The following is a 17069-nucleotide window of genomic DNA, read 5'->3' as shown; positions in this document are numbered from 1 at the left end:
AAGCAGGGTGTAAGCACGGAGACACAGTTTTTAAGGACAATAGGAGGCACTCCATCAGGAGGTTTACGCGTGTGTGTGTGTGTGTGTGTGTGTGTGTGTGTGTGTGTTATATATATTTATATACATATATGCGTACAGTGTGTGTATATATATATATATATATATATATATATATATATATATATATATATATATATATATATATATATAATATATATATATATATATATATATATATATATATATATATATATATATATATATATATATATATATATATATATTATATATATATATATATATATATATATATATATATATATATATATATATATATATATATATATATATATCATATATATACCTCCAATGTACTAAAAAGGTCAGTGAGTCAGGGCAGTGCCGCCCATATACCATTTTTCCCATAAGAACATATATGTATTCCTACTACGCGAGCTCGTGTGTCGCCCATATAGTCGTGTAGTAGGGCTGCCTACTGTATAACTTTCTTTACGTTATTCCGTGCTCCACCAAAACCATTTTCACGTTGAGCTCAGTGTGATAAAATTCTGACAACACTTGGACTGGCCATAAGGCACACTGATCCCATACACACCCTGGCGGTGGACGAGGAGGTGGAGGAAGAGCACCGTCAAGACCGTTATCGCCAGTAACACGCAGCGACGCCCGCCCTGGCCGCGGGGCAGAAGGGCACCTGCGGAAAGAGGTACAGGCAGATAGATAGGCAGGCTACACGGTGAGACAAATTAAGATATATAAATTAAATAGATAGGTAGACATGGAAAGAGTGAATACAGGTAATTTATCGATTGTAAAGACAGATAGGTGTGTGTGTGTGTGTGTGTGTGTGTGTGTGTGTGTGTGTGTGTGTGTGTGTGTGTGTGTGTGTGTGTGTGTGTGTGTGTGTCCAATGATCTTGAGCATCTTCCCCGCCACTGACGTCAGGCTTATAGGTCTATAGTTTAAGGCCACGCACTGATCTCCCTTTTTGAAGATCGGCAGTACATGTGCTTGCTTCCAGTCTTCGTGAACTTTGTCTTGTTGTGTTGTTCGATTACAGGAGGAGAAAGAGGAGGAACAAGGGGAAGAGTGAGAGGAAACACTATAATCTACTCACCACAACACCTCATCTCAGGCTTAATGTGTCTGCCTCAGCCTCTTGCAACACACCACCGCCACCTCCGCTCCTCAGGCAGGTAGTGTTGATGCAGCTGCTGCCCACGGGTCAACACACCTGCACAACCGCACGTTCTCCTGACAAGTCCACGTCATAAACTCTGTTACGCTTCATTAATCAAGACGCAGGCACACTTGTGAGCCTTAGCACAGCTTTATATTCATTTACAGCATTTGCCTCAAGGGGAAAAAGATAAAATATCCTCTCTAATACCATTAGTTTCTGGACTTCCCTCTTGAAAGCGATGAATTCGTAAGGAGGATGAAATACAAAAGAAGGCTTTCCCATTTAACCGGCGACATGGATGAAAAATGAAGGTGGTGCTTACCTCTTGCATAAGGGATTTGGATAGTATACAGATGAGTAGATGGTGCAGGGGAGCCGCGGGAAGGGTGGAGGCAAGGAGCTATATAGCAAGTTCAGAAGAGCAGTCAGAATGAAGTTACTGACTGCAGATAAAAAGAGAGGCAACAAGCACTAGTTCACAAATCTCGTCGGTCCTTCTCTGATAATTCCGCCACTGTTCCTATTTCCATCATCCCGTAGTGTGCATTTTATTGCTACTGTCTACAAACCTTGGGAACACGTGGACTTGCACTAAAACTTGCACTCAAACCTTCACGTACGTGTATCTGTCGTGGTGCATGGCAATGCTCCACTTATGCATGGAAGGAACTTCTGAGCCGATTTTCCACAAAGATTAACAGATAAATGAGGTGAGATACCGGACTCACATATCTTATCACGAAATGATTCTGTGGAGAGGAATTGCATGCGTGATAAGGTCACAATGGCAGGAGTTCATGGGCTTCGGTGTCATAACTCGTATGAATGTGGATGGAGGAAAGGAAATACTACTACTGCTACTACTACTTCTTTTACTACTCCTTCTTCTGCTACTACTCCTTCTACTACTACTACTACTACTACTACTACTACTACTATCACTACTAATACTGCTGCTGCTGATATTACTACTACTACTGCTTCTTTTACTACTCCTTCTTCTACTACTACTCCTTCTACTACTACTACTACTACTACTACTACTACTACTACTACTACTACTATCACTACTAATACTGCTGCTGCTGATATTACTACTACTACTACTGCTTCTTTTACTACTCCTTCTTCTACTACTACTACTCCTTCTTCTACTACTACTACTACTACTACTACTACTACTACTACTACTACTATCACTACTAATACTGCTGCTGCTGATATTACTACTACTACTGCTTCTTTTATTACTACGGCCTCCATCCATTAGAGATACTTTTTTGAGAGTGTTTCCTCATATTCTTTCACAAAGCAATTCGCTGGCCCTTGCCTCGCCCATGACTATGCCCGAAAACCAACTTTATTTATTTAGTATTACAAACCTGATTTCTCGATTTACGCAAGTTTGGTTTAACCGTTTTTTAAATAACGCGGGGTTCAAAATTCAAATAAATGTTTAATTTACACGTTTTTTCACTTAAACGCGATATTTCATGGAGTGGCCACCAGATGTCTCACGCAACTGGACTCACACGGCGCCGTAGCTGAGCTCAGTTCTTCCCGCGCGCCACTTGAACAACAATACAGTATCCACGCTGCCACGGTACCCAACCATAGGGATGGGCAGGTACCGGTACCAGTACCGGTACTAACGGTACCAGCTATATGGTACGGTACCGGTACCAGACTGCTCGGTACCGGTACCAATACTAGCCAGTCGCTCATGGTGTCCCTCATTTCTTCCTCACACGAATGAGGCTGAGACTGAGTGCCTGAGTGGATATCTCGGTGATATGGATACTCTCTCTCTCTCTCTCTCTCTCTCTCTCTCTCTCTCTCTCTCTCTCTCTCTCTCTCTCTCTCTCTCTCTCTCTCTCTCTCTCTCTCTCTCTCTCTCTCTCTCTCTCTCTCTCTCTCTCTCTCCTGAATGAAGTGAATATTTATTTTTCGATAGAAACCTACCTCTTGTTTGATTTACATTGTTTTTGATTTACGCGACCTCTTCAAGGACACAATACTCGCGTAAATGGAGAGTCTTTAAGTTAACAGAACCTGTGGTTGATACGGCTACCATCCACCGTCACCTTAAACTCCACATTGGCACTGTGAGTGCTTTAGGATGCAGGACAGACCAAGGCTGACCTCAAGAGGGAGAAGGGGAGCCTGCATCTCATCCAGGCGACCACAGTGCTTCTCGGCTGCTATTTCTTATTCGCAAGTGTTTCAGTCATCTCCGACGCCTTCATTGGCCTGCCCTCCATGCCCCACTTGTGACTGCTCACCATTTTACCCATCCTGTCGTTGAGGGTTCGGGTTCCGACAGTTTCCACCTCTCTTACAGTTCACACACGGATGGCCTTGTCATACGCACGAGCACTGAACACAGTTTTGATTGCTTGACGAACAGACGCAACAATGCTGGGCTCCATTTTGGTACCATTATGGGAGTGTATCTCAGTTGCTATTTATAGTGAAGAATAGAGCTTAAGTAGCAGAGACCACACTTTGACTCTTGTCTTCCCAAATGTTACTTATTCTCAAAATTATTATTGAGACATTTCTATTACAGTTATTCTTATTGTGAATATTATTACTGTTATTACATTATCTTAAAATTATTGTTATTATTTACTGTCAAACAAATATTTTCATTATTGTTATGTATTATTACGGTAATACGCTGTTACTTTTATTACTGTTAACTGTTTAATACTGATATCATTTATTACTGTTAACGATTAGTATTACTGCTATTTGTATATATGTACAACATAATAATAATAATAATAATAATAATAATAATAATAATAATAATAATAATAATAATAATAATAAATGGTTTATTCATTTGTTGGCAGCCATAAGGCTGAAAATACACAAAGTACAATGAGATTTATGTGATGAGTAATGGGGGAAGTGGGGAAGGGTGGTGTGTGTGTGTGTGTGTGTGTGTGTGTGTGTGTGTGTGTGTGTGTTGGAGTGGAGGGGTCATGTGATCATGGAGGTATTTATGGCCTTTACAAGTGCCGGTATTGTGCTAAGCCAGTATCTGTCCGTGCGAGCTTTGACCGGGACGAGAATATTGTGGTGTCTTGTGGGTCTTGTTGGGGGAGGGAGGGCGGGTGGGAGTAGGTCTCTATGGCGGGGGTTGCGGAGGAGGGACTTGCCGAATTTGCTTAGGTTTATGTGGTATCGGTACTGAAGGGTGGGCAGGTTCAGCTGGGTGAGTGCGTTCTCGTAGTTGGTGTAAGAACTGCCCAGAATCTGTCTGCAAGCCCGCTTCTGCACTCTCTCTAGTTGGCCACTCACACTTTTTTCTTTTATTGGAGTAGTGCCTAGTGGGCTTTTTTGTTATTATTTTTTGTTTTATCCTTCAGCTGCCTCCCTTGCTATAACAAAGTGTCAGCCCAACACGCCACGCCCTGCCCTACACTGGCCCGCCGCCGTCCGTATCAAAGGCCTTCCAGTTCTCGTAGCCTCGCGGGCCCAGGTGGTCGGGGTGAACGAAGGGCTTCAAGGTACAGTTCGTGATCAGCGGGTACACGACTTGCCCGCCCGCGAAGAACGACGCCCAGAACCCGAAGGAACCCACAGTCATGATGGAGTGGGAGCAGGACCCCAGCAACACCATGTCCTCTGCCGCCGTCTTCATGTCTGCGTGAGAAGGAGCAGGAGGAGGAGGAGGAGGAGGAGGAGAAGAAAAGAAGACGAAAAGAAGAAAAAAAGGAGGGCAGTAAAAATAAAAATAATTACAACAACAAGTACTACCACAATAGCTTTTTCTGTTGCTATTTTATAACAACTACCACTGCTATACTCCATTGTTTTCATCTCAGGAAAGAAATTCCAATTCCCACACTGCCGCAATCCGTGCATTCCTCTCAGCAAACACATAATTGATATACATCAAAGCAAATGACAACAGAATTCACTGAAAAACAATAGAATACATTCTTTACACTTTCTCTAAACATGTGAATACATGTAACAGGTATTATGTTTTTGTTTTATTGTTACAAATGTGCGCGTTTGTTGTTTGTGTGTTTGTATATGATGTAATAGTTGCTGATTTGATTGTGTAAAAGTTGCTTATTTGACTAATGCAAACAATGGCTTGCTGTGGATGGTGCAATTATGGGCGGGTATAAAAAGGTGTGCGAGGGTCGGCCCGTGCAGTTGTCCCTGAGTTAGTAGGTGGACGGCAAGGGAGAGAAATGGAGTAGCCTCGTGCGTCGCCTTGTGTGTGCCTGCCTGCGTAATGGACTGAGGAGTTTTGTTCTTTGTTTCTGTTCCAAGTGGTTGTGTGTTGTGTACTGTGACTTGCCGTGTACGCTGTGGTCTTAATTAAACGAGCAAACCCTGCCTTAGGCCTCCCTGTTGAGTCCCTCCACGCCTGCCTGCCAGCTTGTGAGTGTGCGAGACGCGTGATGTCGCCGCCTGGCAGTGCCGCTGTGTGAGTCTCGGCGCTGTTCTGGAGTATCAAAAAAAGGAAGATCCTCTATAGTCCACCACTCAGCCTGTGCTCGGCCAACCACGCCCCGCGAACGGGTGGTGGACGGTCCTCAAGCCCCTGACCAGGTCACGGGGCAGCTTCCCGCTCAGGGCCGGACAAGCCTCGTCGTCGTGGCGTGAGGGCACTCCAAGTTTCGGTCAGGGAACTTGGCTGTCATACTATAGAAGTGATTCTATGAAACCCAGGTGAGGTGTGGCTGCTCGGAGGGTGGGCGGTGTAACAGTGTCAACAGACAGATGATACGTACTTGTTGGATGTGTTCATAAGTTTAAAGTAGTGCAAATACAATATATTTTATTTTTCTTCGATGAATACTGTTGTATTTAGCATTGCTGTATACCAGTTATGTGTTTGCTGAGGCGAATGCACGGGTTGCGACAATTAGGGTGAGGGGCGCCGGACGGCAATATATTTTCTGAGACGGAACTGGATTAACTACTACTACTACTACTACTACTACTACTACTACTACTGCTACTACTACTACTACTACAACTACTACTACTACTACTACTACTGTTGCTGCTGCTGCTTCTATGAGTTCTTGTTTGATTATTCTATTTAAAAAAAAATTACACAAAAAACAGAGAGAGAGAGAGAGAGAGAGAGAGAGAGAGAGAGAGAGAGAGAGAGAGAGAGAGAGAGAGAGAGAGAGAGAGAGAGAGAGAGAGAGAGAGAGAGAGAGAGAGAGAGAGAGAGAGAGAGAGAGATTTACATAGATTTTCATAGAAAATCAGACCACACAGACCCCATGGTCCAGACTAGGTGGTCTGTCCTTAAACCTAAGTGATTTTACATTAATCAGATGGCTCCAAAACGTTGCTTTTCTACTCTAGTTAATATTAAGTTCAAGGAAGTGACGGTCGAGCTTGTTTTTAAAGGAGTCAATCGTGTTACACTGGACCACTGATGGTGGGAGCTTATTCCATTCTCGCACTACAACGTTGGTGAAGAAAAATTTGGTGCAGTCTGAATTTACATGTCTACATTTGAGTTTTGTGCCATTGTTCCTCGTTCGCAAAGTGTCATCGATCATAAACAATTTTGTTCTGTCTACATTCGTGAAACCATTAAGTATTTTAAAACATTCGATCAGTTTTCCTCGGAGGCGACGTTTCTCAAGAGAGAACATGGTAAGGGTGGAAAGCCTTTCTTCGTAGGATTTGTTGCGCAAGGAAGGGATCATTTTTGTTGCTCGACGCTGAACACCTTCTAGTTTAGCAATGTCCTTTGCATGGTGGGAAGACCAAAACTGTACCGCATATTCCAAGTGGGGTCTGACTAAACTATCGTAGAGCGGAAGTATTACATCTTTATTTTTTAATAAAAAGTTTCTTTTAATGAAGCCCAACATTCTGTCCGCTTTATTTGCTGCATCGATGCATTGATGTGAGAAATTGAGGTTTGACGCGATTTTAATCCCCAGGTCCTTAACTTTTGAGTTTAACGCCGCGTATTTCGTAATCGAACTTCTTATTTTTTGTTCCAACTTGAAGGACCTGGCACTTGTCTACGTTAAAGGGCATCTCCCATTTTATCCGACCAAGCTAAAATTTTGTGCAAATCCTCTTGGAGGCTTTGCCTGTCTTCGTCAGTGAGGACCGAGTTACCAAACTTTGTGTCGTCTGCAAATTTACTAATGCGATTATTGAGTCCAACATCCACGTCGTTGATATAAATAATGAAGAGCACTGGGCCAAGAACCGAGCCCTGAGGGACGCCACTAGTGACCGGCGCCCACTCTGAGTTAAATCCGTCAATCACAACTCTTTGTTGTCTGTTGCTCAACCAATTCGCGATCCATTGGTTTACTTGACCGTCAGTGCCTATTTGCTTTAATTTATAAAGTAATTTATGATGTGGGACTTTATCAAACGCTTTCTGGAAATCAAGATAGACTACGTCCACTGATTTGGTTACGTCATAAATTGAGAAGAGATCGTTATAAAAGGTCAGTAGGTTTGACAGGCAGGATCTTTTGTTACGGAAGCCATGTTGTGAATCCCCAATTAATGAGTGGCTTTCAAGGTAACTCACAATTTTGTCTCTAATTATGCTGAGAGAGAGAGAGAGAGAGAGAGAGAGAGAGAGAGAGAGAGAGAGAGAGAGAGAGAGAGAGAGAGAGAGAGAGAGAGAGAGAGAGAGAGAGTGTCCCATAACACCACTATTCACCTGTAAACTCAACGTCCGTGCTGGTGTTGAGGTGCTGCCGCGCGTAGGACAGGTCGTCTGAGGCCACCACGAAGACGGGGTTCCTCAGGGTGGCGCGAATGGTTCAAGGCCGACTGGTAGAACGCAGGGCCCGGCAGAGTGCAATTGAAGAAGCTCTGGAAAAGGTGAATTACGAGGATGTTGTGTATGCCATTGAGGGTTGCTGAGTCCAACGCAAGTGTTATGAGCAAAATCGGTGAGATTTTGGAGGTGTAAGCAACTGGAGAGGTTCTGAAAAGGACGGGATGCGTGATGTGGCGTGCGCAGCTACAGTCCTGGCGCCCGAGTCTCGAATATGAATCACTGTGGCCTGGCAGCCTGCCGTCTCCCAGCGTGTCTCATCTCGAGGATAATATATCATAGCCTACACACGGGAAATAGTTATCAGCGGGGCCCCTCCCGGGTCCCCGCTGCACACGACTTTCTACTCATGCTCATCCCTATACTGTCGAAACCCCTTATGCAAGAGTTAACCAGCATCTGCATTTTTCTGTTTTTAAATTTTTGACACGGAAAAAGTGTGGGGCCTGGCGTAGGCGGAACTCGGGGCAGGTCTGAAGGCGGGAAGGCATGTCTTCTGCTGTCTGGGCGCGGATGAGGGGGACGCGGCCTGTAAATCCTCTTTCCCCAGGGAATTATCGTCTCCGACCAGGTTTTTTTTTTTTTCCGTCGACACTGGAAATTACCTACAGGCCAGAACAACCGCACGCCTATTAACAATTAACACGGAGATGCTTAAATAATATGAATGCGTAGGTACTGAAAGTATGTGTGCACTGATGCGGGAGAAGAGGCAGTGTTGGAAACAGCGACTAGCAAGACAAGGCAAAGTGTTATGAGTAAAAATACTAAAATATACACTTACCAAGTAGCCGGGCGTTGACCGTAACAGAAACACCGACACCACCAGCAGCAACAGCACAGCCTCAGAAGCACAGGCTGACACAGTAAGCCACAGCAAGCCCCAGGGCAGCAGCACAAGGGAAAGGACAGCAGCAGCAGCAGCAGCAGGAGAAGGAAAGCACAGCCACAGAGACAGAGCTAATTGCTCTTGACCTGAGGCTGGTCAGAGGGCAATTACATATATATATATATATATATATATATATATATATATATATATATATATATATATATATATATATATATATATATATATATATATCATAAGGCAGAAGAAGCTTCACAAACATTCTGTGCAAGAATATGAAACTTTTAATTGACAACTGTATGATGCCCTGCTAGACTGACATACGTCAATAATGAATTTAGATAAGATAACCTCAGAGCTCTGGTCCGCAGTGAGTGGCTAAAGAAACGTATAAAACCTAAGACTACACGTCACGGACGGTGTAGCATGAGCCTGGAGGCAAGAGGCCTACACTACTGACGGAGCCAGTGAAAACAGCGGTCACTACATTACTCCCCCCTAGAGAGTGACCGTTATTATCAGTCATATCAGAGTCACTTCGGGGTCACCAGGTGTAGCGTGCGCCTCGAGGCTAGAGGCCCACACAGCGCCAATGGGTCGCCTAGCTGCCTTGGTAACAGAACGAGATTGAAAGACTCAATTCCTCTCTGCCTCTGTCAGTGTTGTGGGCCTCTAGCCTCGAGGCTTACGCAACAAGGTGGCCCCGGAGTGGCTATGATGAGTGAACCAGCGGTCAGTCACTAGGGGGGGAGTAATGTAGTGACTGTTCTTTTCACTCGTATCATAGTCACTCCGGGGCCACCAGGTGTAGCGTGCGCCTCGAGGCTAGAGGCCCACGCTACTGACAGACGCAGAGAGGAATTGAGTCTTTCAATCTGCTTATGTTATCAAGGCAGCTTGGCGACCCTTTGGCGCTGAGTTCTTGCAACATGGTTCCTGCCTTGCATCGAGTATCTGAAGGTGGAGTTCAGGGACTCATACCGCAGGGACTTGCCTGGTCTTCCGCCTTTTCCTCCGTCAGTGGTGTGGGCCTCTAGCCTCGAGACTAACGCTACAACTTGTGACCCCAGAGTGACTATGATTCGAGTGAGATTAGCAGTCACTGCACGGGGAATTCTTGAGGTTCTCAGGAAGACTACGGGTCAAAAGAGAGAACGGTTCTAAGAATGTCGTCCCATTCCTCCAAGTATTGGTTCGATCCCGGCACAGGGTATTAAGCACTATGTCTTTTTGTTACATACTTCATCTGCCTTAACTGGATCGAGTAAAGCCGCAGCTGGCCACACCGAGCCATTTCCGAGAGGAGGAAAGAATGGGGTGAATTATCCTTTTAAGCCCTCGGGAGGCGGGGCGGGCAAAGGCGGCAGCGTACTGGTTCCACCCTGGGTATTAAGCAGTTTAGAGATAGACAGATATATAAATGACACGAAGAAACGACGGGAATCAGGGATACATGAGAAAAAAGGTATAGGTAAAAACAATTACAGAAGAGGAGGTAGGGGAGACGGCGGGTGAGTGGTCGGCGGGCTGGCGCTGCGATCAGGACGCAGGTTGGCGTGCCGCCCGCCGCTACAAACAAGCTGGCAATTCTCCAGCCATCGCCGAGTGGCCCAAAACTACTCACATGCTCTCCTAAAGACTACTTATATACCCGGACTCAAGATAAGCTCTGGGGGAACGTAGGAGCTAAGCAAGATGGCGCCACTGTAATCATTTACTTTTGCCACAACCGGCTCGGGCGACCAGCAGGCCACACCAAGGAAGGCTACTGGCGCCATAGGCGACAAAAAAAAGGAAAAACACAGTAGGAACAGGAGGCATAGCTACAATTCGAGTCATCAAACTAACTAACACTGGAGGCCTACAGGATGATCAACCTACACTTTCTTTTGGAGTAAAGCATCAGAGCAAGTGCTTGATGAATAAGGAAATGAAATTACAAGAAAATGAAAACATGGGCTGAAGTAAAGGAACAAAAGATCATGCCAGCCTAAAACCATCAAGCCAGGCTTCAGGTATACCTCCATATGATACGTGTAGTCCGTCCTCCGAATGTGGAAGCCGACGAAGGTGATGTCCCGACGGCCCCTCCTTTCCCGCACCCCCTCCAGGAACCTTGCGATCTTCTGCTTTAAGTCTTCTTTGAACCTGAAGGCGGCGCGGATGGTGTCGTGGTGCCCCGCCAGCAGATACATGCGGTTGGGGTATCCTGGTGAGGGAGAGCAAAGTCGTACAGAAGTTGTAGAACAAACAGCAACTTCAGAGCAAAAGTAATGTCGTAGCCAGCCGTGAGCCGTAGAGTTTTTCTTGAGCGTCAAAGAAACGAACAGACTGAAGGTTGGCCTGGAAGAAATAAGAGATGAGCAGAAGCCGGTGTAGTAGAATAGTCGATGGTGGGGGTGTGTTGGGTTCGGTGCAGCCGCCACTGAACCAGGCGTGTGCCTCACAGCGCGCTCTGCACAAGCACATGCGTACAACGCCGTCTCCAGATCTCCTAGTCTCTAAATATTCTACTCTCTGCACCGCACTGTATCATATTCTATTGTATGCTTGTTGCAATACTGTACTTTTATTTTTTACAGCAAAAGAAGTATTTCAAGTGCAAAAATTAAGAAGACAAAAAAGCCCGCTAATCACTGCTCCTATTAATGAAGTATAGAGGAGTTGCTAAGAGAGAGGTCACTTTCGGGAGGAGAGGTGTCTTGATACTCCTCTCTTGAAGGAGGTCAAGTCGTAGGCAGGATGAAATACAGACGAAGGAAGGTTGTTCCAGAATTTACCAGTGGAAGCGATGAAAAAAATCATGTTGCTGCTTAACTCTTGCATGAGGGATTTGGACAGTATAGGGGTGACCAAGTGTAAAAAGTAGAGTGCAACAGGGCCGCGAAAGGGGGAGAGGCATGCAGTTAGCAAGTTCAGAAAAGCAGCCAACATGAAAATATCTTATAAGAGAGAAAGATGCAACATAACGGAGGAATTTAAGAGGTAGGAAGAGGAGGGGAGATAATGAGAAGAAGGAGCATACTCCACTCTATCCAAGAGAGGTGTGTGAGAGGAGCCCCCCACACATGAGACGCATACTCCATACGAGGGCGGACAAGGCCCTTGTATATGGACAGCATTTATGAGAGGGAAAAGAACTGGCGGAGATGACACAAAACACCCAACCTCGAGGAAGTTAATTTAGTAAGAGAGGAGATATGAAGTTTCCCGTTAAGATTTTAAGTTAATTAAAGACCGAGAACGTTCAGTGTAGAAGGTGACAGATGAGTGTAGTCGAAGAATAGGGGATAGGTGTTTGGATGATTGTATTGAGTTTTTGAGGCTTTGTAGGAAACTAAGTTCCTCCTACCCCAATCAGATATGATTGTAAGGTCTGAGGGTAAGCGTTCTGCAGACTCCAGTCTGGAGTCTTGTAATTCCTGTTGGGAGGGTCTTCTGTTGAAAGAAGTTGAGTAATGCAGAGTAGAGTTATCGGCGTTGAGTGGATAAGACAGTTTGTTCTAGAAAGAAGATCATTGATGAATAAAAGAAAGAGAGTGGGAGACAAGACAGAGCCCTGTGCGACACCACTGTGACATGTTTAGGGGTAAACCAGTGGCCACAGCACACTACCACAGCAGAGATAGAGCGGCGGGAAAGGAAGCTGAGAGAGGGATAGATGGTTAGATAGTATAGTGAAAACAACATTTTTTTTAAAACTAACCAGCAATTTTATTACTGAAAGTCTGCAATCATCTCTCTATCCATATATCTATTTATCTCAAAAATACACACACACACACACACACACACACACACACACACACACACACACACACACACACACACACACACACACACACACACACACACACACACACACACGCAATGGGTGGCTGTTCGTCGACAATTGGGACCTCTTCTTTGGCAACGACGCCCTCTACGCCCGTGACGGGATACACTTGACGTTCAAGGGTGTTGAGGCTCTCTCAGACTCCCTTGAGCGAGCACTTGGTACCCTGAGGGATTTTTTAGTATAGGCGAGGGGGGGAGGAGTAATGGCAGCAATGGGAGGAGTAATGGGAGGGGACATCTAGCTCATAATATAACCAGGCAGCTTAGAAGTAATTCTAGAGGAGTAACAGAGGACGGGCTAAGAATCTTCTATACTAACAGCAGGAGCCTCAGAAACAAGATAGACTTACTAAGGGGTGAAGCTTGTTCAGAAAATTTTGACATAATAGCGATCACTGAGACATGGATAGACACTGCTAATAGAAATTTATATCAGAATTTGAAATAACGGGTTATCAGATGTTTCACAAAGACAGAAGGGGCAGAAAGGGAGGTGGAGTTGCGCTATATGTTAAAGACTCACTTAAATGTTTAGTTAACAACTCAGTCAAAACTAACATGGATTCAGAATCAGTTTGGGTGGACGTTTACAAAGGAAAGAAAACTAACTCTAGGAGTTATATACAGGCCACCCAACCTTAACAGGCAGGACACGAGTATATTACTACAGGAGATTGGCAGGGCGAGTATGAGTAGAAATGTCTGCGTAATGGGGGACTTTAATTATAGGAATATAGACTGGGAAGATCTAGTGGGTGACCTGGAAGCCGAGGACTTTCTTGAAGTTATACAAGATAATTTCCTTAAGCAGGTAGTTACTGAGCCTACCAGAGGAGATAACATATTAGACTTAGTCCTAACCAATAATGGGAACTTGCTACGTGAGTTGGAGGTGGGCGGAGAGTTAGGAAATAGTGATCACAGAACGGTTCGTTTTAGCTTAGACTGGGCGGTAACCCGCGAACCAAACCCAGCGTTAGTGCCAGATTTTAGAAGAGCAAACTACGAGGGGCTTCGAAGACATCTTGAAGGGGTAAACTGGGATAATTTAGGGATTCATGAGGGCCAGAACTGCGGATTGGAGAGCCAGGAGAACCAGGTAGAAATGTCTTACAATAATTTAGTTAGAGTAATAGTAGAGGGGCAAGAACAGCATATACCACAGCGAACACTTAGAAAAGAAAACAATGATCCTAAGTGGATGACTCGTGGACTAAAACACGAGATTGGGTTAAAGAAGGGAATTTATCAGAAAATAAAGAATGGGGAAACACATCTCAGGAGCCGGTACGTCGAACTATCTAGATTAGTTAAGAAAAACACCAGGATAGCAAAAAAGAACTATGAGATCAAAGTAGCAAATGAGGCGAAAAGTAATCCTAAGGGCTTCTTTCAGATGTATAGAACAAAAACACGGGAGAAAATTGGACCGCTGAAAACAAACACAGGGGAGCTAGTAGAAAATTACGAAAATATGAGCACATTGTTGAACGACTACTTCCTTTCAGTATTCACACAGGAGGATCGAACGACTATGCCGGAAAGAGTTCAGGTGTACGAGGGCGGGGATGGCGATAAATTGAGGGATATAATCATTACCAGGCAAGTAGTTCAGGATGAGATAGATAAGCTTAAGAAGAACAAGTCGCCAGGTCCTGACGGGATATTTCCGAGGGTATTAAAGGAGTTAGGTGATATAAGCAGTGACCCACTAACCGACATCTTTAAGATGTCGGTAAATACTGGCTATGTGCCGAGCCTATGGAACGTAGCTAATGTGACGCCGATTTTTAAAAAGGGGGACAGGTCAGTTGCTTCAAACTATCGCCCAATTAGCTTAACATCGGTTATAGGGAAGATGCTGGAGTCCATAATAGCCAGGAACATTCGGGAGCATTTAGAGAAACATAGCTTAATTCACGACTCGCAGCATGGGTTCACAAAAGGTAGGTCATGCCTCACCAATCTCTTGTCCTTCTACAATAAAGTATTTGAGGCGGTTGACAGAGATGAAAATTATGATGTAATCTATCTTGATTTTAGTAAAGCGTTTGACAAAGTTCCTCACCAACGACTGTTGCTTAAATTACAGGCTTACGGAGTAGAGGGTAAAGTTTTGAACTGGGTCAAGGCGTGGCTTAGCAATAGAAAGCAAAGAGTGCAAATCAATGGTAAAAGATCTGACTGGGGATGTGTTACGAGTGGGGTCCCACAAGGTTCGGTATTAGGTCCACTTTTGTTTATTATTTATATCAATGACTTAGACACAGGAATTAGTAGTGATGTTAGTAAATTTGCAGATGATACCAAGATCGGTAGAGTAATTGAGTCGGATCAGGACGCTAGTATTCTCCAAGGTGAACTCAACAGATTATATGACTGGGCGGATAAATGGCAGATGGAGTTCAATGTAGGGAAGTGCAGTATTCTGAGTGTAGGTAGGAACAACCCCTCACATAACTATTGCTTAAATGACACTCTCATAAGTAGGTCTGGGTGCGAGAGGGATTTAGGGGTCTTAGTGAGCTCTGATCTCCGTCCAAGGGCACAATGCATTCAAGCTAGAAATCGAGCTAATAGGGTACTGGGATTTATTTCAAGGAGCGTAAGCAACAGAAGCCCCGAAGTCTTCCTCAAACTATATTTAGCATTAGTTAGACCTCATCTTGACTATGCGGTTCAGTTCTGGTCACCCTACTATAGAATGGATATCAAAATGTTAGAATCGGTGCAGAGGAGGATGACTAAGATGATTCAGGGGTTGAGAAACTTGCCATACGAGGAAAGACTCAAACAGTTAAACTTGCATTCTCTAGAAAGGCGAAGGGTGCGTGGAGACATGATCGAGGTTTATAAATGGTCAAAGGAGCTGCCTCGTACAGGCCTACCGGCCTCTTGCAGACTCCTGCGTTCTTATGTTCTTATGTTCATACACACACACCGTGCCTTCGAGCGAGTACATCTTCGGCTTGCCAGTCTCTCGGTACTCCTTCTCGCCCCTCTGGTAGGCCGGCTCCAGGTGGCTGATCATGTCGTTCTTCTTCCAGCTGGGAATATCAACCAACACATGCGCCCCTTTCTTCCGCGCCTCGTTTACTAGGTTTCTATCTGAAAGGAAGAGGACGATGAGGACTATGTTGTTACGTGCGTTTTTTTCTACATCTCAGCCTATAGCGCCTGTAGGCTTTCTTCAGCGGCCTAGTTGGTGGTTGGCCCAAGCCCGTCATAGCGCAGGCAATTTTTTATAGTGGCGCCAGCAATGCTTGGCTCATCCTGCGCCCCGTAACTCATTCTTGATTCACTGGACGGTTTCTTCTAGAGTCCGGGATGATGGGTGGTCTTCAGGACAGCATGTGGGTAGTCTTAGGCCACTCGGCGGTGACTGAAAAGTCTCAGGTGGTAGCGTGGAGATTCGAATCGACGTTGTCCACGGCGTGATGAATGCTGGTCCAGCACGCTAACCACTCAGCCACCGCCTGCCCTTTTGTGCAGTGGCTGAGTGATTAGCGTGCGGACGCCAGGACGCGGGTTTGAGTCCCGCCCACCGCCACAAGCTCGGATTTTTCAGTAACCACCGAGAGGTCTAACACTGCCCACATGCTGCCTTGAAAACCACTAACCAACCCGGACTTTAGATTCTCTCTCCAAGAAGATAAAAAAAAGGGGCTCCGGGAAACAGTATGAGCCAAGCAGGAAAACACCCTTATAAACACTTGCCTGCGTCATAGCAAACTGGGGCAGACCAAGGGAGTACGTCATGTCTCCTCCAACACATTTCATACACGTCACATCTACACTTTTAGCAGTGTCTCTGCAGTGGTAGACGATCACTGTTCTTCCACGATGATGGGACTGGTTGATAGGGGAAGGGTTGGTGATGGGACTGGTGGATAGGGAAAGGGTTGGTGATGGGACTGGTGGATAGGGGAAGGGATAATAATGTGACTGGTGGAGAGGTGAAGGATTGGTAATGAGACTGGTGGATAGGGAGCGCATTGGTAATGGGACTGGTGGATAGGGGACGGGTTGGTAATGGGACTGGTGGATAGGGGAAGGATTAGTAATGGGACTGGTGGAGAGAGGACGGGTTGGTAATGGGACTGATGGAGAGGGGAAAGGTTGGTAATGGGACTAGTGGATAGGGGACGGGTTGGTAGTGTGACTGGTGGACAGGGGAAGGGTTGGTAATGGGACTGGTGGATAGGGGACGGGGTGGTAATGGGACTGGTGGATAGGACGAGGATTGGTAATGGGACTTGTGGAGTGGGGAAGGGTTGGTAATGGGATTGGTGGATAGGGGAAGGATTGGTAATGGGACTGGTCGAGAGGGGAAGGGTTGGTAAAGGAACTGGTGGAGAGGGGAAGGGTTGTTA

The 17069-nt window shown here is 45.3% G+C and overlaps 1 protein-coding gene, 2 long non-coding RNA genes and 1 other non-coding gene across 29 annotated transcripts in view; 2 read left to right on the top strand and 2 right to left on the bottom strand.

Annotated features, from left to right (window-relative positions):
* The window catches only part of LOC126988037 (galactoside alpha-(1,2)-fucosyltransferase 2-like), a 147167-nt gene that overhangs the window by 40740 nt on the left and 89358 nt on the right, over positions 1 to 17069 (bottom strand). For 10 of the 26 annotated variants that reach the window (XM_050845797.1, XM_050845792.1, XM_050845794.1 and 7 more), the window contains one exon: positions 4030 to 4858. The exons of 3 other annotated variants lie outside the window; for them this stretch is intronic. In XM_050845797.1, the coding sequence (XP_050701754.1) occupies positions 4632 to 4858 (227 nt within the window). In that variant the 3' untranslated portion in view covers positions 4030 to 4631. Of the gene's footprint in view, positions 1 to 616; positions 716 to 1138; positions 1276 to 4029; positions 4859 to 7889; positions 8045 to 10880; positions 11069 to 17069 lie in introns of those variants that run through there. 13 more of the 26 variants (XM_050845796.1, XM_050845798.1, XM_050845793.1 and 10 more) reach the window with 9 other exon arrangements.
* The window catches only part of LOC126988041 (uncharacterized), a 122158-nt gene that overhangs the window by 38944 nt on the left and 66145 nt on the right, over positions 1 to 17069 (top strand). The window lies entirely within an intron of this gene.
* The window catches only part of LOC126988040 (uncharacterized), a 44448-nt gene continuing 31953 nt past the window's right edge, over positions 4575 to 17069 (top strand). The window contains exon 1 of the long non-coding RNA XR_007741404.1: positions 4575 to 4722. This is a non-coding gene — a long non-coding RNA (uncharacterized LOC126988040). The remainder of the gene's footprint in view (positions 4723 to 17069) is intronic.
* On the bottom strand, positions 5712 to 5906 carry LOC126988079 (small nucleolar RNA U3). The gene has a single exon (XR_007741445.1). It is a non-coding gene; the product is annotated as a small nucleolar RNA U3 (small nucleolar RNA).

The sequence above is a fragment of the Eriocheir sinensis genome, chromosome 67, assembly GCF_024679095.1.
Source record: "Eriocheir sinensis breed Jianghai 21 chromosome 67, ASM2467909v1, whole genome shotgun sequence".
In the NCBI taxonomy this organism is placed as follows: Eukaryota; Metazoa; Arthropoda; class Malacostraca; order Decapoda; family Varunidae; genus Eriocheir; species Eriocheir sinensis.
Note: the sequence above shows the minus strand (reverse complement) of the source record. Positions and strands in the feature narration are given on the sequence as shown.